General features: G+C 42.1%; 1 protein-coding gene across 1 annotated transcript in view; it reads left to right on the top strand.

Annotated features, from left to right (window-relative positions):
- The window catches only part of LOC139159655 (alpha-2-macroglobulin-like), a 105,111-nt gene that overhangs the window by 44,047 nt on the left and 37,236 nt on the right, over window positions 1-23,828 (top strand). Inside the window, exons 13-20 of the mRNA XM_070736968.1 lie at window positions 1,883-1,943; window positions 4,253-4,398; window positions 5,477-5,626; window positions 10,155-10,310; window positions 14,097-14,184; window positions 18,327-18,489; window positions 21,448-21,676; window positions 23,358-23,484. Coding sequence (XP_070593069.1) covers window positions 1,883-1,943; window positions 4,253-4,398; window positions 5,477-5,626; window positions 10,155-10,310; window positions 14,097-14,184; window positions 18,327-18,489; window positions 21,448-21,676; window positions 23,358-23,484 — 1,120 coding nt within the window. The remainder of the gene's footprint in view (window positions 1-1,882; window positions 1,944-4,252; window positions 4,399-5,476; window positions 5,627-10,154; window positions 10,311-14,096; window positions 14,185-18,326; window positions 18,490-21,447; window positions 21,677-23,357; window positions 23,485-23,828) is intronic.

The raw sequence follows: 23,828 nt of genomic DNA, 5'->3' as shown, positions 1-23,828 counted from the left end.
CGTTGTTCTTCGTCCGGCCCTCCGGTGCCCTGGAGAATAAAGTGATCCCCTCCTCTCTGTGGCAAACCCTCGTATACCTGTAGACTGCTATCATGTCCGCTCTGGCCCTCCTTTTCTCTAGGCTATCCATGCCCAGTTCCCACAGTCTCTCTTCGTAAGTCTTGGTTTCTAGACCCCTGATCATTTTGGTTGCTCTTTTCTGCACCTTCTCCAGAGTTTCAATGTCTTTTTTGAAGTGTGGTGACCAGAACTGAACACAGTACCCCAGGTGTGGTCTGACCAGGGCGTAGTAGAGTGGTATTAAGACTTCCCTGGTCTTGGAGTGTATTCCCCTGTTGATGCAGCTTAGGATTATATTGGCTTTTTTGGCTGCTGCATATTTTGGCGTATTCAAAATTTTTATGCCAACTTTGAATATTTCCTTTTAAATTATAGCTCTGTGTTTTATACTTTAATAAAAAGCTGTATACTCTAGTAATCATTTTTTTCCTGACCTAATATTATCAAATCCAACTCTGATTTCTTTTTTAATATTCCCCTCTTCCCTTTATCTTCATATTTTGCTTTTATTTGCATTAGTGGCCACCAATCAATTTTAATTCCTTCATTAACTAATTGTGTATTTGTTTTTAATTCTCCCCTTTCATTTAGTAAATCATAGTAGGTAATTAATTTTTTAGTATCAATCGTATTGGGATGCATTATAGCTTCCATTGGTGAAAACCACCCAGGAACTTGAAGGTAATGTTGATTTTTAATTTTTGACCATGTCTCATTTATGACATTTCTAATTTTATGTGTTTTAAAATAAGAATTTTTAAAATATTTTCCATCCGTAATAAATGCGTGCCAGCCTAGATGTAAATTGTGTCCTTCAAGCAAGAGAAGTCTTCAGAGTTATCCATTCCTTGAGCCAAACTATTATTGCTGCTTGATGATAAAGTTGGAAATCAAACAAGCCACTTTAAAAGCGGCTTCCCTTAGAGTGGTGCTCATTCTGTTTTGCGCTACAGCTTGCTTTCCCAAATAAAGCAGTGAACAGTATGCTCACAGCAAACGAGATCAATATGCTGGATTTCATATTTCATCACCATCGGGTGCTTCCCAAGCACCTAGGACTGCGTGATGTAGCGGCGAATTATGTTTGTTGATCCCAGTAAAGCGGCCTTTTGCAATTGACAGATGGAGATTTTGTCAATTCCAATGATTTTCAAATGTCCGCTGAGATCCTTTGGTACTGCGCCCAGCGTGCCAAGTACCACTAGGACCACTTTCACTGGCTTATGCCAGAGTCATTGCAGCTCGATTTTTAGATCTTCGTATTTCACTAATTTCTCTAGCTGCTTCTCCTCAATTCTGCTGTCCCCTGGGATTGTGATGTCGATGATCCATACGTTCTTTTTCTCCACAATCAGGATGTCTGGTGTGTTATGCTTCAGAATTCGGTCAGTCGGAAGTCGGAAGTCCCACAATAGTTTTGCTTGCTCATTTTCGACCACTTTTTTGGGCTTATGATCCCACCAGTTCTTTGCCACTGGTAAATGGTAGTTCCGGCACAAGTTCCAGTGGATCATCTGTGCCACAGCACAGATTATTATTATTATTATTATTATTATTATTATTATTATTATTATTATTATTATTATTATTATCTGGAGAGGGCAGCATACAAATATAATAAATAATAATAATAATAATAATAATAATAATAATAATAATAATAAAATAATAATAATAATAATAATAATACTTATTATTATTATTATTATTATTATTATAGTCATCATCATCATCATCAAAATAAGAGGATAGCTACCACCATTCCATCAAAAACATGCCAGTTTTTGACTTGCATTGCAAGAATTGCTCTTTCGTTTTCCAGGTGATTGCTAAGGGAGACATCGTACGATCTGGGACACACACACAGCCAATGCAAGGAAAAGGTAAATACTCCACCCCACCCCACCCGCCAGCTTGCATTCCCCTCCATGCTTGGCAAAAAGCTTCCTTGGAATGTCCATCACTCCCATTTCAACTGCTGGCTTGAAGTGTTTTGATCTGTAGAGAATCCAGTTCTCCCTTGTTGAATGCTTGATGCCTGTTGCTCATCTGCAAAGTTTTGCCATTTGCAATTGGTTGCCATAGTTCCCTCTAAGCTGAGCAGTGAGCAATCGCTCACTTAAAAATCATCATCAACTCAGAGTTTTCCAAACCTGCCCAGAAGCCGAGAGGGAAATTTTATTATTATTTCTGTGCCGCCCAGTCCCGAAGGGACTGCCGCTCAGACACTATACTTTTCCGCTCACCCCCCAAAAAATTTAGAGAGAACACTGTTGGTTGCTATATCCTATTTCACACTGGCAGAGAATGGGATGTGGGTACATGCAGCCAACATTCCAAGTGAGCAGAGGAAAGGATGGGGATGGTGGGGGAGAATAAAGAGGCCATTCCTCCCAAATCTCTGCAGGCTCTTCCTTCATCCTGAGTTTTGGTTGCATGTCAAAGCGACATCTTCTTGCAGCCACCAGGCTGCCCAGTTGCCTGCTACCATTTCTTCTAGGACAAGTCCTCTTGGAGATCCACAGAGAGTCTCAGGGGTTCAGCCTCTGATAGCTACTACCTAGCATGCTAGATGTGACTTTGCTTTTGAGGAAAGCAAATGTATGAAAGGCAGAAGGAGGGAAGAGAGTGGAGTTCCCAACTTCCTAGCATGAAAATGGCTGCAAGTTCAATCCTTAGTAGTGCTTCACCAGGGGGCAGAAACCATGGAAAGGGACTACTACCATGTTTTCCTGAAAATACATAGAAGATAGATAGATAGATAGATAGATAGATAGATAGATAGATAGATAGATAGATAGATGATAGATGGGTGGGTGGGTGGATGGATGGATGGATAGATAGATAGATAGATAGATAGATGATAGATGGGTGGGTGGGTGGATGGATAGATAGATAGATAGATAGATAGATAGATGATAGATGGGTGGGTGGATGGATGGATGGATAGATAGATAGATAGATAGATAAGATCGATAGATAGATAGATAGATAGATAGATAGATAGATAGATAGATAGATAGATAGAAAGATAGGTCGATAGATAGATAGATAGATAGATAGATAGATAGATAGATAGATAGATAGATAGATAGATAGATAGATAGATAGATAGATATAATTCTTTATTGGCCAGGTGTGATTGGACACACAAGGAATTTGTCAAATTCAAATTTATTATTATTACAGTCATAGACCAAAACAAATGAGAACACTTAGTGAATACACAATCAAAAGTTGTAGGATAAAATGATAAATAACAGATAAAATCCATGATAAAATCCAGTCTATCAATTATGCATTGTCAATACTATTAAAATTACAATCCATAAGCTGTGAGGTCTATATTTAGTTTGATACTCTTAGGGAAAGGAATAAATAAGGTTGCCACATTTGTCGTATAAATTAGCTAAGGGGTATTAAGCACTTAAAAGCTGGCCACAAATGGTATACATACATAAACACACACACACATACACACATGCATATATATACACATATATACACACATACACACATACATACATACACACATACACACACATATACATACATACACATACATATATATAGACATATATACACACATACATACATATACACATACATACACACACATATACATACATACACACATATACACATACATACACACATACACACATATGTACATACATACACATACATACATATTACACATACAGCGGTACCTCATGATACGAACCCCTCGTGATACGAACCCCTCGTGATACGAACCCGGGGTTCAGAAATTTTTTGCCTCTTCTTACGAACTTTTTTCGGCTTACGAACCTACCACAGATCGCAAAATGGTGCTCCGCTGGGCGCCGCTGCCCGGCTGTCACCTTTTAAAACAGCCGAGGGGCTTCTCGGTGTTCTCCTGAATGCTGAACCCGGAAGTTCGGGTGCGGGTTCAGGTTCGGGAGGCCACCGAGAAGCGCCCGGCTGTTTCAGAAAGTTACAGCTGGGCGGCGCCGCTTGGATAAGTTGAGCCCATCACCTCTGAAGCAGAAGAGAGCAGCTGAAGTCCCCCAGCTCCTGATTCTTCAATGATCCACTTCTATCCCCCATTTCTCAGCCCGTTGTGGTGGCCTGATGTATCCCGACTGGAATTATTTCCTCCTAACTTCCCCCTTTTCAAACTCTCTCTCTCTTTCCTCCACCTGGGATTTAGAACACAAAGGGGACTTCCTTTTCAATCTCTTGGTGGACGTGGACATTGCTCCCATAGCCCGCTTGTTCCTCTACACCATTTTGCCCAGCGGAGAACTTGTTGCTCAATCAAAAGATTTCACTGTAGAAAAGTGCTTCTCCAACAAGGTAAGTGAAGAAACAAAATGTCCACTTTTAACCAAGTTTCAGTGAAATAGCATACTGATCATGTGGTTAATGTGAGATGTGTATCACAGAAACATAGAAGTCTGACGGCAGAAAAAGACCTCATGGTCCATGTAGTCTGCCCTTATACTATTTTCTGTATTTTATCTTACAATGGATATATGTTTATCCCAGGCATGTTTAAATTCAGTTACTGTGGTTTTACCAACCACGTCTGCTGAAAGTTTGTTCCAAGGATCTACTACTCTTTCAGTAAAATGATATTTTCTCATGTTGCTTTTGATCTTTCCCCCAACTAACTTCAGATTGTTTCCCCTTGTTCTTGTGTTCACTTTCCTATTAAAAACACTTCCCTCCTGGACCTTATTTAACCCTTTGACATATTTAAATGTTTCGATCATGTCCCCCCTTTTTCTTCTGTCCTCCAGACTATACAGATTGAGTTCATTAAGTCTTTCCTGATAGGTTTTGTGCTTAAGACCTTCCACCATTCTTGTATTTTATTTATTTATTTTATTTATTTATTTTGTCCAATACACAATTAGGGTTTTAGTGGGTATATAGGAGATATAGGATAGCAATAGGACAGGGGACGGAAGGCACTCTAGTGCACTTGTACTCGTCCCTTACTGACCTCTTAGGAATCTGGATAGGTCAACCGTAGATAATCTAAGGGTAAATAAAGTGTTGGGGGTTTGGGGATGACACTATGGAGTCCGGTAAAGCCCATCTTTGGACCCATTCAATTTTGTCAATATTTTTTTGTAGGTGAGGTCTCCAGAACTGAACACAGTATTCCAAATGTGGTCTCACCAGCACTCTATATAGTGGGATCATAATCTCCCTCTTCCTGCTTGTTATACCTCTTCTGATCTCAACCGGACTGAACAACAGAAAAGACAGCATAGATTTACAGCATTACAGAATAAAAAGGGATCTTGGAACACGGGGATGAACTAGAAGGCTTCCAGCTTTATTGGCCATTTACTTTGTTGGGCTCATTTCTTATTCCATTTATTAAAAGAAATGCCATTTTCAAAGATCTGGTTTATGTTCACAGGCCAAACTGTGGTTTTCTGATCAACAAGGCCAGCCTGGCCAGAAAACCCAACTCAATCTTGCTGCTTCCTCTGGCTCCCTCTGTGCTTTCCATGCGGTTGACCAAAGTATCTTTCTTTTGAAACCTGAAGCTGAGCTTTCCCCTGAGAAGGTGAGTCATATGGAGAACCTGTTAGTACAGGGTACATGGTTGTTAGGGATTGCCATTGTAAACTGCATATTGTACACTTGTACCAAACTTGTACTTAAAGAGTTAATGTGCACTGAAAGAGTTAAGTTGTACTTGAAGAGTTAATATTCAAGGCTGTTTCGTCACTTCCTCATTGAAGCTATAAAAGCTCATTATTCTGCTCAGTCACTTCCTTTACTTTTGCCTGAGATGGGGGAGTTGTGTTTAAGCTTCGTGCTTGTCTAAGCTTTGTGCTTATTATCTATATTGTGTTTTGCTTTGTGCTTCTATTTTGTAATAGCTCAGTGCTTATTATCCTGTATTTGCTTCGTGCTTATTCTGGATTGTTTATATTTTGTTTATATGTAAATAATACTTATTTAACTAAGTCTGTGTCTTGGCTTTATCACACATCCACGCTCTGTTAAAATTCTCTTCTTGGTGTTGTCGAAGGTTTCATAACCTAACCGAGACAAGCCAACAGAACCTATGAAGTCATATGTTCATATGAATGTATGAAGAACGGTTGCAGGTATGGCTAGTCTGAAGAAGAGAAGGGCTTAAGGGTGACATGATATAGCATCATGTGGCAGAACTGCGGACACATCATAGACAGCCCACAATCTGTTAAATGTCACGGTCCTCTTTGAACATGATGGATGAACATCATTTCAGTATTGAGTGGAGTGGCTGTGGGTCCTGCCTCCCAAGGACAATTCCATCTGTCTGTCCATTACCCTAAGGGAAGTTATTGACCTCCTCGGAGAGGTTCCGCAACTTGGGCCTCCTCCTCGATCCATAGCTAACATTAGAGCACCATCTTTTAGCTGTGGTGAGGAGGGCATTTGCCCAGGTCCACCTGGTGCACCAGTTGCGGCCCTATTTGGATCGGGAGTCACTGCTCATGGTCACTCATGCCCTCATCACCTCGAGCTTCGACTCCTGCAATGCTCTCCACATGGGGCTACCTTTGAAAAGTGTTCAGAAACTTCAGATCCTGCAGAATGCAGCCGCGAGAGCTATCGTGGGGCTTCCAAGATCTGCCCACGTTTCGCCAACACTCCGTGGCCTGCACTGGTTTCCGATCAGTTTCCGGTCACAATTCAAAGTGTTGGTAATGACCTATAAAGCCCTACATGGCATCTGACCAGAATACCTCCGGGACCACCTTCTGCCGCACGAATCCCAGCGGCCAATCAGATCCCACAGAGTTGGCCTTCTCTGGGTCCTGTTGACTAAACAATGCCGTCTGGCAGGACCCAGGGGAAGAGCCTTCTCTGTGGCGGCCCCGGCCCTCTGGAACCAACTCCCCCCAGAGATTCGAATTGCCCCTACTCTTCCTGCCTTCGGCAAGATGTTGAAGACCTATCTATGTCACCAGGCATGGGGGGAATAACTATCTCTTCCCCGCCCACCACCTTTTTTCCTGACTCTAATACATGAGAATGGTGTGATTGTGCAATAATGATTGTTTTTAATATCTATGAGTTTTAAATTTCGTTTTTAATTTATATTGGATTTGTACTCTGTATATTGTATTGTTGTTATTGTGAGCCGCCCCGAGTCTTTGGAGAGAGGCGGCATACAAATCTAATAAATAAATAAATTAAATAAATAAATAAATAAATTTGAAGGGCTGGCAGAAAGAAGAAGTGGTCAACTTATTTCCCAAAGCACTAAAAGGCAAAACGAGAAAAAATGGAGAGAAACAACCTGGAATTACAGAGAAACATCCTAACAATTAACCAGGTTTGCCTTCAGATGTTGTGGGTCCTTCATCACTGAATGTATTTAAGAAGACACTGGACAGTCACTTGTCTGGATTGCTATAGGGTCTCCTTCTTGAATAGAGAGTTGGACTAGAAGACCTCCAAGATCTTTTCCACCTCTATTCTGATTGATTGATGGACCGAGTCTTGGCTGCATTTGAATTAATAGAATTTAATAGAATAACTGGAGTTGGAAGGGACTGTTCAAGCAGTCATCCTACCCCAGTTCAGACAAATGGTTGCCCAGTCTCTTCATAAAAACCGCCAGGGTTGAAGTACACACAACTTATGGAGGCAAGTTCCATTCTGCTGATTAACTGTTCTCTCTCTCAGGAAATTAGCTGCCTAGAGTCCCAAGGGAGTTGAGTGGTATAAAAATTGAATGAATGAATGAATGAATGAATAAATAAATATTACTGGAATTCCTGGCTGTGGGCAGTGAGCCTACAATGCTGTTTTCTAACTACAGTAGTACCCCTAGATACGAGTATAATTGGTTCCAGAAGGGAGCTTGTATGTCGAGTAACTCGTATCTGGAACAAATGGCTTTAGACTTTGTTTTTCCCCTCTGAGATAACCAAAAGCAAGGATTCTTGTGCCACCTAGTGGACGCTTGGCTCGTATCCTGAATTTGAGCTCGGGTCTGGAACAGAAATTTCTCTCCCCTCGTGGCTCGTATCTTGAAATACTCGCATGTGGAGCAGCTCGTATCTAGAGGTACTACTGTATTGCACCACTATGACTCACGTTTAGTGACAACCATATTGAAAAAAGTAATTTATGATCGCTTTTCAAAGTTACAATTGTTGCAGCACCTCCATGGCCACATGATGAAAATTTGGAAATGGATCATATTTATGATGATTGCTGTACCCCGGGGTCATGTAATCACTTTTTGGTGATGAGCAAAGTAAATGGGGAAGCCATTTTCCTTAACTCTGTTACTGAAGTTATTTAATTAATGACTGTGGCAAGAAAGTTCATAAAATGGGACAAAACTCACTTAACTGTCTTGATTAGCAGCTGGAATTTTGGGGGGATCAGTTGTGGTCATAACACCACTTATTAAATTGCAAATGTAGTGAAATGTTAGTGGAAATAGTTGGGTATCCCCAACCAATCTGCATTGGTTGCTGATTGGTTTCCAGACACAATTCAAAGTGTTGGTAATGACCTATAAAGGCCTACATGGCATCGGACAAGATTACTTATGGGACCGCCTTCTGCCGCATACATCCAGCGGCCGATCAGGTCCCACAGAGTTGGCCTTCTTCAGGTCCCATCGACCAGACAATGTCATCTGGCAGGGGCTAGGAGAAGAGCCTTCTCTGTGGCAGCCCCGGCCCACTGGAATCAGCTTCCTCCAGAGATTCACACTGCCCCCACCCTCCTCGCCTTTCATAAGATCCTTAAGACTAATCTATGTCGCCATGCATGGGGCAGCTAGTACATGCCCCCACCTTCTGACCATTAAATGTTATGTATGGATATGATTGTGGAATATGGATTGTGTTTTAAGATAATGGGATTTTAGTCATAGTTTTAATTATTAGATTTGTACATATATTGTTTTGTATTGTATGTTGTGAGCCGCCCCGGGACTCCGGAGAGGGGCGGCATACAAGTCTAAATAATAATAATAATAATAATAATAATAATAATAATAATAATAATAATAACAACAACAACAACAACAATAATAATAGTAACAACAACAACAAAACAATAATAGTAATAATAATAATAATATTAATAATAATAAGAAGAATAAGAATATCTAAAAATCAAGCTGCAACGACTCTGGCATAAGCCAGTGAAATTGGTTCAAATTGGTACTTGGCACGCTGGGCGCAGTGCCAAAGGATCTCAGCGAACATTTGAAAACCATCGGAATTGACAAAATCTCCATCTGTCAATTGCAAAAGGCTGCTTTACTGGGATCAGCAAACATAATTCGCTGCTACATCATGCAGTCTTAGGTGCTTGGGAAGCGTCTGACTGGTGACGAAATACGAAATCCAGCATAGTGATCTCATTTGCTGTCTTGTATTGAAATAATAATAATAATAATAATAATAATAATAATAATAATAATAATAATAATAATAATAATAATAGTACTGTGGGACTTCCGACTTCAGACTGACCGAGTTCCGAAGCATAACACACCAGACATTGTGATCGTGGAGAAAAAGAAAGTATGGATCATCGACATCGCAATCCCAGGAGACAGCAGAATTGAGGAGAAGCAGCTAGAGAACTTAGTTAAAAATGAAGATCTAAAAATCGATCTGCAACGACTCTGGCATAAGCCAGTGATAGTGGTTCCTAGTGGTACTTGGCACGCTGGGCGCAGTGCCAAAGGATCTCAGCAGACATTTGAAAACCATCGGAATTGACAAAATCTCCACCTGTCAATTGCAAAAGGCCGCTTTACTGGGATCGGCAAACATAATTCGCCGCTACATCACGCAGTCCTAGGTGCTTGGGAAGCGCCCGACTGGTGATGAAATACGAAATCCAGCATAGTGATCTCTTTTGCTGTGTTGTACTGACACAATAATAGTAGTAATAATAATAATAATAATAATAATAATAATAATAATAATAATAATAATAATAATAATAATAATTTTAGCAAGCACAGAAAGGAAAAGGTTCCTCTCTATTGTTGAGTGAACTGGATTGGGGATCTGCATGAGGTGGGCAGCTTTACTGAATTGCAACATCTCTCTTTTCAGATCTATAAATTGCTCCCAGTCTCTCCACACAACACATACTATGAGAATCGATGGTATCAACCATGCATCAAAATGGAAAATATTGAAGTGGATGGTATCCAGTATAGCCCTGTTCCTTTTTCCCCTGGGGAAGCCGATGTTTCCCAAATTCTTACGGTGAGCTTCTCTGCTGCTTCTGGAAGGTGAAATTTCTGGTTTATTCTATTGGGCAGAGCTGGGTCACTCCCTCCTTCAAGCTCATTTTAGCCTTGAGATTTCTTGAGATTTCGACAGAAACCCTTAGCTCAGTTTCCTGATTTGAATAGAGACAGGCTAGCAATTGATAAGAACCAAACTGCTTAACTGAGCTTAACAAGTGAAGTATGTTTGGACTAGCTTAATAGGAAGCTAGAAATCTGGAGATTCAAGATTATAATTTAGGCCAGTGATGGCAAACCTCTTTTTACTCAGGTGCCAAGAGAATGTGCACATACACGATGATGCGATGACATGTGATATGCCCATAATGCAATGGCCTCACTTCATGCATGCGCACACAACTCCCCCGTATTGCCCCCATGTTTCTCAACTTCCGGTTGACCGGTTGGGCTGTTTTTATCCACCCATACAAGCTCTGGAGGCTTTCCTGAAGCCTGGGGAGGGCGAAAAACAGCCCAATGGGTGAAAACGGCTTCTCCCTCTGTCCAACAGAAAGCCAAAAATCAGCTGACCAGCTTGCACATGCATGCTGGAGTTGACATATGGCTAAAGTGACCACATTTTAGCATTGGTAAAGAGGGACGCCAATGATTGGGGGGTGGGTGGGTGGGGGTTAGGGTCTCTCTTTCTCTCTTCCTCCCTCCCTCTATCTTTCACTCTCTCTCCCTCCCTTTCTATTTATCTCTCTCTCTCTCTTTCTTTCTCTCTTTCTTTCTGTCTTTCTCTTTTTCTCTTCCTTCCTCTCTTTCTCTCTCTTTCTCTCTCCCTCCCTCCTTTTCTTTCTATTTCTCTCCCCCTCTCTCTTTCTTTTTCTCCCTCTCTCTTTTTTCTTTCTTTTTCTCCCTCTCTATTTCTCTTTCTTTCTCTCTCTCTCTCCCTCCCTCTTAATCTTTCTTCCTCCCTCTTCCTTCCTCTTCTCCCCTCCCTCCATAAGGGCCTCCCCCCCCATGAACCCAGCCCCCTCCAGCTCCTGGAAGAGAGAGATGCAAAGGCAGCCTGGTCCGGCCTCCCCCTCCTTACTTTTCCCCCCTTTGGACCAGGCCCTTCAGCGGGAGGCTCCTTCCTCCCAGGCACTCCCAGCTCCCCCCCGCTCCTTCAGGAAAACAGGGGCTACGAGGGTGGGGGGCAAATGGGGGGGCGAGGGGAGGATCCCGCCTCAGGATGCCCCTAAGCTCACACAGGCAGGCTCCGCCAGCTCCGAGGTGAGGGAAAGCAATGCTGTGCTTCCCACTCAGTGGATCCTGAGGTGCCCGGACAGATGTCGCTCTTGGGCTAGCCGTTGCCTCCAGAAGCGCTGAGGCAACAGAAGCTTTGCCAATGCCACCGTCTCCCCTGAGCAAGTGCGCACCTCAGCTGCCCCCGCCGCAGCGCCCCTTTACCTCGGTGGGCCCTCTCGCTCTTTCTTCCTTCCCGCAGAGACCTCCAGCCAAGCTGGGTTAGGGGCGGGGAGGGCGAGGCAGCAGCGGAGAGCCCGGAATCTCCTCCCTCCAGCCTCTTCCCAAGGGGCCTGGTTGGGAGGAAAAAAAGCGGGACATTTTTTAAACGGAGCGGGACGTGGGACAAATGATCATAAAGCGTGACTGTCCCGCTGAATGCAGGATGCCTGGTCACTTTACATATGGCAAAACCTTGGTATACTAATAACAAAAGATTTAAGTGCCAAAGCCCACTGCAACAATATAGCCAAGAAAGCTTCAAGAGTTGTAAACCTAATCCTACGTAGCTTCTGCTCTGGCAATCTCACACTACTTACCAGAGCTTACAAAACTTTTGCCAGACCCATCCTTGAATACAGCTCATCTGTTTGGAACCCATATCGCATCTCAGACATTAACACCCTTGAAAATGTCCAAAGATACTTCAGCAGAAGAGCCCTTCACTCCTCCACTCGAAATAGAATACCCTATGAGACTAGACTTTCAATCCTGGGCCTAGAAAGTTTAGAACTAAGACGCCTTAAACAAGATCTAAGTATTGCCCACAAGATCACATGCTGCAACGTCCTGCCTGTTGGCGACTACTTCAGCTTCAACCACAACAACACAAGAGCACACAACAGATTTAAACTTAATATTAACCGCTCCAAACTTGACTGTAAAAAATATGACTTCAGTAACCGAGTTGTCGAAGCGTGGAACTCATTACCGGACTCCATAGTGTCATCCCCAAACCCCGAACTCTTTACCCTTGGATTATCCACGGTTGACCTATCCAGATTCCTAAGAGGTCAGTAAGGAGCGAGTACAAGTGCACTAGAGTGCCTTCTGTCCCCTGTCCTATTGCTCTCCTATATCTCCTATACCTTTCCTCTATTCCTATATCTCTTCTTCTATTCTTTCATTGATATATTCTATTCCTATATCTTCTTTTCTATTATTTCTTAGATATATTTTACTATATCTCCTCTATAACCTTCATCATGTATTTTACTATGTGTATATTCATATACAGTGATCCCCCGCTCGTTGCGAGGGTTCCGTTCCAGGACCCCCCGCAACGAGCGGGTTTTCGTGAAGTAGCGCTGCGGAAGTAAAAACACCATCTGCGCATGTGCAGATGGTGTTTTTACTTCCGCAGCGCTAGCGAGGAGCCGAAGATTGGGGGCGGCGCGGCTGTTTTAAAACGTCGCCTCCGGCATGGGGGGCTTGCCAGCACCCCCCGGACCCCCAACCCGGGTTTGGGGGGCTGCTAGGAAGCCCCCCATGCCGGCGGCGATGTTTCAAAACAGCCGCGCCGCCCCCAATCTTCGGCTCCTCGCTAGCGGGCAGGCAGGCGGCGGACAAGCCGTTCGCTGGCGCCGCTCGCTCGCGCTTCCCAGCTGAGTCCTGAAGTGAATTCGCTTCAGGACTCAGGTGGAAAGCGGCGAGAATGAACGGCGTGGGCGCGGGATGCGCGAGCGGGCGGCGGACAAGCCGTTCGCTAGCGCTCGCTCTCGCCGCTTTCCACCTGAGTCCTGAAGCGAATTCGCTTCAGGACTCAGGTGGGAAGCGGCGAGAATGAACGGCGTGGGCGGGCGAAGGGCGGGCGGCAGCGAGGAGTTTGCGTGGGCGGTGGGGAAACTCCTTGCTGATGCCCGCCGCTCGCCCTCCCGCCAGCAAGAGGGGGAAGACCCAGGGAAGCCGCCCAGCAGCTGATCTGCCGGGCACCATCTACGCATGCGTGCCCATAGAAAAAAAGGGCACGCATGCGCAGATGGTGTTTTGACTTCCGGGTTCAAAAATCGCAAATTACCCTGTTTGCAATGGTCGGGGACGCAATAACCGGGGGATCACTGTATACCCACTAAAACCCTCATTGTGTATTGGACAAAATAAATAAATAAATAAAATAAAATATGGTGCCATAGGTTCACCATCACTGAGTTAGGCTGAAAAATCTTGATACAGGCGAGGATAAACTCCTTCCGTATGGTTTCCCAAATCACTTGATGGATGTCTCATCTCCAAACCCCCCCCCAAGAATTGAATTTGACGTAACCTTTGATTGGTTACGTAAAAATGAATTTAGGAGGCCACCAAGAAATCCCAGGATTGCAGACGAGTTGATTTACAGAAATAAATGATTTCCAGGCAGTTGCTGGAAAAGTCACAAGACTTGAGTTCAGCTGTAAGAAGATGGGCATTTTACCCCTAGCATTCACCTTGGGATTTAAATTTTGTTTAAAAATAAATAAATAAATCATTTGGGTTTGTTCAATTTTTTATTTAAAAATGTTTCACAGTGACTTCTTCATTCCTTTGACAGGTCTTGGGTTTAAGATTTTTTACTAGCACTAAAATACACAAGCCAAACATATGTCAGATGTATCACCCCAATGTTTACAGAACTTACGGTAAGCATTTGATCCACAGAGGGCTGAATTGGTAGGATATGCAGTCTGGAAATATAAAATAAAATAGAAACATAGAAACATAGAAGACTGACGGCAGAAAAAGACCTCATGGTCCATCTAGTCTGCCCTTATACTATTTCCTGTATTTTATCTTACAATGGATATATGTTTATCCCAGGCAGGTTTAAATTCATTTACTGTGGATTTACCAACCATGTCTGCTGGAAGTTTGTTCCAAGGATCTACTACTCTTTCAGTAAAATAATATTTTCTCATGTTGCCTTTGATCTTTCCTCCAACTAACTTCAGATTGTGTCCCCTTGTTCTTGTGTTCACTTTCCTATTAAAAACACTTCCCTCTGGAACCTTATTTAACCCTTTAACATATTTAAATGTTTCGATCATGTCCCCCCTTTTCCTTCTGCCCTCCAGACTATACAGATTGAGTTCACTAAGTCTTTCCTGATACGATTTATGCTTAAGACCTTCCACCATTCTTGTAGCCCGTCTTTGGACCCGTTCAATTTTGTCAATATCTTTTTGTAGGTGAGGTCTCCAGAACTGAACACAGTATTCCAAATGTGGTCTCACCAGCGCTCTATATAAGGGGATCACAGTCTCCCTCTTCCTGCTTGTTATACCTCTAGCTATGCAGCCAAGCATCCTACTTGCTTTTCCTACTGCCCGACCACACTGCTCACCCATTTTGAGACTGTCAGAAATCACTACCCCTAAATCCTTCCCTTCTGAAGTTTTTGCTAACACAGAACTGCCAATGCAATACTCAGATTGAGGATTCCTTTCCCCCAAGTGCATTATTTTACATTTGGAAACATTAAACTGCAGTTTCCATTGATTTGACCATTTATCTAGTAAAGCTAAAATACTCTTGTGGCTTTGCTATAATGGATGTGGAGCCTTCTTTGGAACTGTTGAAAGGATTGTGTTTTAGATTGGAAGTGGATGATTCCGTATCCCAATCTACAACACAGTCCTTTCAGCAGTTCCAAGAAGGGTCACCATCCATTTGCACCAGTGAGGTGACCCTGATGACACAGACAAACCTCCAGGTGACCTTAACAACCCACTAAAAAAAATGCAAATGTCCAGCTGTCTGCAAGGAGTATAAATCCTTTCATTTCCCAACATCCAGTCAAAGCTGAAGAAGCTTCTTGGATGGAAATGAGAAAAAACGCCTTCAAAGAAAAACCAGAAAGTCTAGTTATCTTTTTAAAAAATCACCTTTAGGACAACAAACAATTGTGTGTTGGATCATATCAACACAAAAAAGAGTAAAATCCTACACCTAGGTAAGAAAAACCAAAGACACACATACAAACTGGGTGAAACCACACTAAACAGCAATGACTGCGAGAGAGATATTTGAATCTTGGTGGACAACCAACTAAATATGAGCCAACAGTATGTAGCAATGGCCAAAAAGCCAATGCAATTCTAAGTTGCATCAACAGAGGTATACACTCTAAAACTAGGGAGGTACTAAAACTACTCTATAAAGCCCTAATTAGACCACACCTAGAGTACTGCATTCAGTTTTTGTTCCACACCACAAAAAAGACATCAAAATGCTGGAGAAGGTGCAAAAGAGAGCAACCAGGATGATAAGGGGACTAGAAACTAAAACATATGTAGAGAGGTTACAGGAACTGGCTATGATAGTCTAACGAAGAGAAGGACCAGGCGAGACATGATAGCAGTCTTCTAATACTTGAGGGGCTCCCACAGAGAGGAGGGGGTCAGGCTGTTTACCAAAGCACCAGACAAGGAACAACGGATGGAGCCTGACCAAAGAGAGATTTAACCTGGAAACAAAGAGGAACTTTCTAATGGTGAGAGTGATCAACCAGTGGAATGGCTTGTCTGTGGAGGTTGTGAGTGCTCCAACACTTGAGACTTTCAAGAAGAGATTGGACTGCCATTTGTCTGGGGTGGTGTAGGGTTCCTGCTCGAGCAGGGGGTTGGACTAGATGATGCACAAGGTCCCTTCCAACTCTGGTAAATAATTAAATAAATAAAATTAGAAACTGAGAAAGTGAAACATAGAAACATAGAAACATAGAAGTCTGACGGCAGAAAAAGACCTCATGGCCCATCGAGTCTGCCCTTATACTATTTTCTGTATTTTATCTTAGGATGGATATATGTTTATCCCAGGCATGTTTAAATTCAGTTACTGTGGATTTATCTACCACGTCTGCTGGAAGTTTGTTCCAAGGATCTACTACTCTTTCAGTAAAATAATATTTTCTCATGTTGCTCTTGATCTTTCCCCCAACTAACTTCAGATTGTGTCCCCTTGTTCTTGTGTATACTTTCCTATTAAAAACACTTTCCTCCTGGACCTTATTTAACCCTTTAATATATTTAAATGTTTCGATCATGTCCCCCCTTTTCCTTCTGTCTTCCAGACTATACAGATTGAGTTCATTAAGTCTTTCCTGATACGTTTTATGCTTAAGGCCTTCCACCATTCTTGTAGCCCGTCTTTGGACCCGTTCAATTTTGTCAATATCTTTTTGTAGGTGAGGTCTCCAGAACTGAACACAGTATTCCAAATGTGGTCTCACCAGCATTCTATATAGCGGGATCATAATCTCCCTCTTCCTGCTTGTTATACCTCTAGCTATGCAGCCAAGCATCCTACTTGCTTTCCCTACCGCCTGATTGCACTGTTCACCCATCCTTTTCTTTTGAAGTATTTGCTAACACAGAACTGCCAATACAATACTCAGATTGAGGATTCCTTTTCCCCAAGTGCATTATTTTACATTTGGAAACATTAAACATTAAACTGCAGTTTCCATTGCTTTGACCATTTATCTAGTAAAGCTAAATCATTTACCATATTACAGACGCCTCCAGGAATATCAACCCTATTGCACACTTTAGAGTCATTCTAAAGTGTGGGATCATTATCTTCGAGCTTTCTGCCAACTCAGAGCGAGTCAGTTAAATGAGAGCTGTGTGAGCAAAGAAAAAATATTTATTTATTGTTAGAGTTGAACGGGACCATAAGGCCATCGAGTTCAACCCCCTGCCCAAGCAGGAACTCTATAGTACACCAGTCAAGTGGCAGTTCAATCTTCTCTTAAAAATGTCCAGAGTGTTGGAGTTCACAACGTCCGCTGGTAGGTTGTTCCATTGGTTGATCGCTATGACATTCAGGAAGTTCCTCCTTATCTCCATGTTGAATCTCTCCTTGGTCAGCTTCCAGCCATTGTTCCTCGTCCGGCCCTCTGGTGCCCTGGAGAATAAAGTGATCCCCTCCTCTCTGTGACATCCCCTCGTATACTTGTAGAGTGCTATCATGTCCGCTCTGGCCCTCCTTTTCTCTAGGCTATCCATGCCCAGTTCCCTCAGTCTCTCTTCGTAAGTCTTGGTTTCCAATCCCTTAATCATCTTGGTTGCTCTTTTTTGCACCCTCTCCAGAGTTTCAATGTCTCTTTTGAAGTGTGGTGACCAGAACCGAATACAGTACTCCAGGTGTGGTCGGACCAGGGCGTAGTAGAGGGGTATTAAGACTTCCCTGGTCTTGGAGTGAATTCCCCTGTTGATGCAACTTAGGATTGTGTTGGCTTTTTAAGCTGTTGCTGCACATTGTTGGCTCATGTTTAGTTGATTGTCCACCAAGACTCCGAGGTCTCTTTCGCAGTCGCTATTGCTAAGAGGGGTTTCTCCCAGGTTGTATTCATGTCCAGGGTTTTTTCTGCCTAGGTGAAGGACTTTGCTCTTGTCGATGTTAAACATCATTTTGTTGGTGTGGGCCCACTGTGTTAGTCTGTCTAGTTTGATAGCTGATTTTGGACTATAATTAGCAGCTAATACAAAGCAGACATTCATTGCTTTGTTGCTGCATTTTAAAAATCTAAACCTCTCTACTTCTAAAATGTTAGTTTTACAAATCTTATAGAATTGGGGGGGGTATTTGTTGGGGGGGGGCTCGTCGCTGGGACAGAACAATTACCACTACCACTACCACTAACAAAAGACTTGGTCTTATTTTCGGGAAAACACAATATGTCTTCCAAAGAGATGAGATGATTTCCTGCAGGTCAGATATATCAAGATCTTTACAAATAAAGTGGAATATATGTAAATTCTCTCGTATTCTTTCCCTCTAGGTTATGGCTATGGACTACAAATACCTGGCATGGCACCGATGGCTTATTCAGTTGCTTCCATCCAACATAGTCCTCCTCCTCCTTTCCGTATCACTGAAACACCTGTTGAGACTGTCAGAACGCAATTCCCTGAAACATGGTTGTGGGGTTTGGCGACAATAGAGTAAGTGGTGATGTCAGGCTGTGAAAGAACAGGCCGTTCATTGATTAAAGCTTTTCTGAAAATATTGTTCCAAAGTACAAGTGGGTTTGTTTGGGGAGGGGTGGGGTGGGCAGAGAGATGCTACAGATTTCACTTCCAGGCTCAAAAAAGTAGGAAACTTTTTCCCCATATCAACTATGGTTGGAAAATTATGGAAACTGTCACAAAAAGATATATTAGAAACATAGAAGAAACATAGAAGATTGATGACAGAAAAAGACCCCCATGGTCCATCTAGTCTGCCCTTATACTATTTCCTGTATTTTATCTTAGGATGGATATATGTTTATCCCAGGCATGTTTAAATTCAGTTACTGTGGATTTACATCTGCTGGAAGTTTGTTCCAAGCATCTACTACTCTTCAGTAAAATAATATTTTTTCACGTTGCTTTGATCTTTCCCCCAACTAACCTCAGATTGTGCCCCCTTGCTCTTTTTGGGCTTGAAATACCAATTATAATTTAAGTGAACCAATTTACTTATGGACTTAGAGAAGACTCTTGAGAATACCATGTACAGTAAAAAAAAAACAACTGATAGATCATCCAAAAAAATTGTAGATAAGTTGCCTCAGACAGTTTTCTTAAAACAGAGCTCTCATAAAATTGAACATTAAGTAATATGCTAATTTACATTTCCATACTTTGAACCAGAGGAATCAGCAAATGTATGATACTTTAGTGACTAGACTAACTTTTAGTAAGGTATTTTAGTATATTCCACTGCTAGTTGGCATTTATATACAAATTAACATGCAAAGAATTCCATGTGGTTACTAAAAGTTCATGTGAATCTGATTGTGCATAATCAATAAACCAATTAACCATATAAGCCTGTGATGGTAAATGTATGGCACTGTGCCACAGCTGGCATGCAGAGCCATATGTGAGGCCACACAATAACTCGTCCTACAAAACCTGCATTGAGCATGAATCTGGTCTCCACATTTCCAGATACAAGCAGAAGAAGCTGGTCATCTGGAAACAGAAGCAACTGGTCAGTTCCATAAGCAGCCAAATACAGTGATACCTTGTCTTACGAACTTAATTGGTTCCGGGACGAGGTTCATAAGGCGAAAAGTTCATAAGATGAAACAATGTTTCCCATAGGAATCAATGGAAAAGTGATAAATGTGTGCAAGCCCCTTTTGCTTTAAGCTGCTGGGAATCCCCACCTCCAGACTTATGTTGTCAGCCAAAGTGCCCGTTTTTGCACTGCTGTGATTCTCCTAAGGCTCCACTCCATGGGAAACCCCAACTCCAGACGTCCGTGTTTTTGCGATGCTGCAATTTTGATGAGGCTCACCTCACTGGGAAACCCCACCTCCAGACTTCCGTTGCAAGTGAAGCACCCATTTTTGTGCTGCTAAGATTCCCCTGCTGGGATTCCCCTGTAGCATCGCAAAAACACGGAAGTCCAGAGGTGGGGTTTCCCAGGGAGGGGAGCCTCAGGGGAGTACCAGCAGCGCAAAAATGGGTGCTTCGCTGGCAATGGAAGTGCAGAGGTAGGGTTTCCCAGCGAGGAATGTGCCTTGTGGTCTCTCTCTTGCTTGACAACCAGTGCTTTACAGAATAATGGAGTTGAAGAGAGAGAGTTGGAGGTCTTCTAGTCCAAGCCCTGGTCAAGCAGGGTATGGTGTAGAACCTATACAATTTCAGGCAAATGGTTGTCCAATCACTTCTTAAAAAAACATTGATGCTGGAGCACCCACGATTGCTGAAGGCAAGACACTCCACGGTTCTCACTGTCAGGAATTTCTCCTTATTTCTAGGTTGGTTCTTTCCTTGATTAGTGTCCATGCATTGCTTCTTTGTACTGCTTTCAGATGGTTTGGAGAATAGGTTGTCTGTCTCCCTCTTCTTTGTGGTAGCCACTTAGATATTGGAAGACGGTGATCATGTAGGTTACCATGTAGCATAGCATGAAACATAGAAACATAGAAGACTGACGGCAGAAAAAGACCTCATGGTCCATCTAGTCTGCCCTTATACTATTTCCTGTATTTCATGTTACAATGGATGTTTATCCCAGGCATGTTTAAATTCAGTTACTGTGGATTTACCAACCACATCTGCTGGAAGTTTGTTCCAAGGATCTACTACTCTTTCAGTGAAATAATATTTTCTCATGTTGCTTTTGATCTTTCCCCAAGTAACTTCAGATTGTGTCCCCTTGTTCTTGTGTTCACTTTCCTATTAAAACACTTCCCTCCTGAACCTTATTTAACCCTTTAACATATTTAAATGTTTCGATCATGTCCCCCCTTTTCCTTCTGTCCTCCAGACTATACAGATTGAGTTCATTAAGTCTTTCCTGATACATTTTATGCTTAAGACCTTCCACCATTCTGGTAGCCCGTCTTTGGACCCGTTCAATTTTGTCAATATCTTTTTGTAGGTGAGGTCTCCAGAACTGAACACAGTATTCCAAATGTGGTCTCACCAGCACTCTATATAAGGGGATCACAGTCTCCCTCTTCCTGCTTGTTATATCTCTAGCTATGCAGCCAAGCATCCTACTTGCTTTTCCTACTGCCCAACCATACTGCTCACCTATTTTGAGACTGTCAGAAATCACTACCCCTAAATCCTTCTCTTCTGAAGTTTTTGCTGAATATACACTATCATGTATTTGATAGGGAAGCTCGTAGGACACAGATGATTACCCGTTTATATCATGCTTACCAAAGGCATGGGATTCGCTTAATGAAGGAAAGCAGAACTGATGTCACTGAATGATGCAGCGACATGACATTATGTTTTAAAACCACATTGTTTAGTGATGGAAATTGGGGTCCCGTTGCTGTTGTTAATTATGGATTATCTGTCATTGAGATGCTATGTATTGACTCTGCATAAATTTTCTCACTGCAAGGATTTTGGTATCCTTCTCACTTGCTGATCTCTTCTGTCTTTCAGGGATTCTAAAAACCTGTCTATTCCTGTGACCATCCCAGACACCATCACGGAATGGAAAGCTGGAGCTTTCTGTCTTTCAGCAGACACAGGATTCGGCCTGGCCCAGCCCACTTCTTTTAAGGCCTTCCAGACATTCTTTGTTGACCTCACCTTGCCGTACTCCTTGGTGCGAGACGAAACGTTCCTACTCAAAGCCACTGCCTTCTCCTACCAGCCTCACAGCATCCGGGTAAGGGGTCCTTAACAGTTGTGGGTTGCAAAATCACTGAAGGTTTATAAGAAGAGATTGGACAACCACAGGTCTGAAATTATGGGTGCTCCATCACTGGAGGTTTTTTTTAAAAAAATGAAATCAGACAGCTATTTGTTTAAAATAGTATAGATACAGAGAACTTCAATAAAGAAGAAATATATTTGATTGTGACTGCAGCTAAAATTGCATATGCTCAAAACTGGAAACTGAATAAGTTGAATAAGATACCAATTGAAAGGGAAATTTTAAGGAAAATTTTAGAATGTGCAGAAATGAATAGACTTACTTTGATACTTAAGGATAGAAACATAGAAACATAGAAGACTGGCGGCAGAAAAAGACCTCATGGTCCATCTAGTCTGCCCTTATACTGTTTCCTATATTTCATCTTACAATGGATATATGTTTATCCCAGGCATGTTTAAATTCAGTTACTGTGGATTTACCAACCACGTCTCCTGGAAGTTTGTTCCAAGGATCTACTACTCTTTCAGTGAAATAATATTTTCTCATGTTGCTTTTGATCTTTCCCCCAACTAACTTCAGATTTTGTCCCCTTGTTCTTGTGTTCACTTTCCTACTAAAAACACTTCCCTCCTGAACCTTATTTAACCCTTTAACATATTTAAATGTTTCGATCATGTCCCCCCTGTTCCTTCTGTCCTCCAGACTATAAAGAAGAGTGTGATATTATAAAGTCTGGGGAAGATTTTATGAATGGATGGAAATTAAAAACAATTAAAATTTAAAGCTATTTTTGAAGGAATATATGACATTTAGACTTGAAAGAGAAAAAGACCTTGATGATGAAAAAAGGAAGGTTGGCAGCACTAGTTAAATGATACAACACAGATATGAATAGTTTAGTTTAAGTAGAGAGAAGTGATAATCATAGGCTATAAATTTTGTTTAGAATAAAACTAATAAGAAGGTTGGAGTAAGCGAACTTCAACACACCTTAACACAGTTGGGGTGGCACAGCAGGTAGAGTGCTGTACTGCAGGCCACTGAAGCTGACTGCTAGATCTGTAAGTCAGCGGTTCAAATCTCATCACCGGCTCAAGGCTGACTCAGCCTTCCATCCTTCTGAGGTGGGTAAAATGAGGACCCGGATTGGGGGGGGGCAATATGCTGGCTCTGTTAAAAAGTGCTATTGCTAACATGTTGTAAGCCACCTTGAGTGTAAGGAGAAGAGCGGCATAAAAATTGAATGAATGAATGAATGAATGAATGAATGAATGAATGAATGATTTGTAAGGAAAATAGGGTTTAAGCTATTTGTAACAAGCTTAAACAGGTAACAAGACGAAGCACTGAGGAAAGGAGCCCCCCAAAGCTGCCAGGATTGCAGCCGCCCCAAACCTTTCCTGCAGCTTGGAGTGCTTATAGAGCTCCTCATATTTTTTATCCCATAGGAAATAAAGAAAATAGATTTAATTGGTTCCCAGCAAGTTAACAGGGGCTGGGAACCAATTAAATCCATTTCCATTATTTCCTATGGGATAAATAAATTCGGTACTCGACCAAATCGGTTCTCGACCACACTTCTGGAACGAATTGTGGTCGAGAACCGAGGTACCACTGTACTTCCCTGGAGGGGTACCACTCAAGAGATGCCACATAGCTTTCTCATTGTCATCTTATTCTTTATGACCAGGTCGCAATATCTCTGGCTCCATCTTCTGACTTTGAGGTGACTTCTGTGGAAAAGGAGGAAGAATCTTACTGCATTTATGCAAATGAGAGGAAAACAGTGTCTTGGATGGTGACTCCCAAATCACTTGGTACGTAGTAAATGTTTTCTCACCTTTAATTATTTATAAAAAAATAATAAAAATGAGATAGCAATAGCACTTAGACTTATGTTCTGTCGGGCTCTCTGGTAGAATCCTCCCAAAAATTCACAGGTACAAATTTCAGACACACACACGTTTGAAGATTCAAAACAATGTTCCTTATAATGAAAATTCACTTAAACTAAGCCCTCTTTTGGTATAGCAAAGAGCACTCATCTCCAAAGAAACTGGTAATTTATACAAGTCCCTTATCAGTTCTGTGATACTTAGCTTGCAGCTGTGAGGCAATTCACAGTCCTTCTTTCACAAAGTGAAACACACTTTGCTCTGGT

Source organism: Erythrolamprus reginae, chromosome 2, assembly GCF_031021105.1.
Source record: "Erythrolamprus reginae isolate rEryReg1 chromosome 2, rEryReg1.hap1, whole genome shotgun sequence".
Lineage (NCBI taxonomy): Eukaryota > Metazoa > Chordata > Lepidosauria > Squamata > Dipsadidae > Erythrolamprus > Erythrolamprus reginae.
This window is presented reverse-complemented; position numbering and strand designations above follow the sequence as displayed.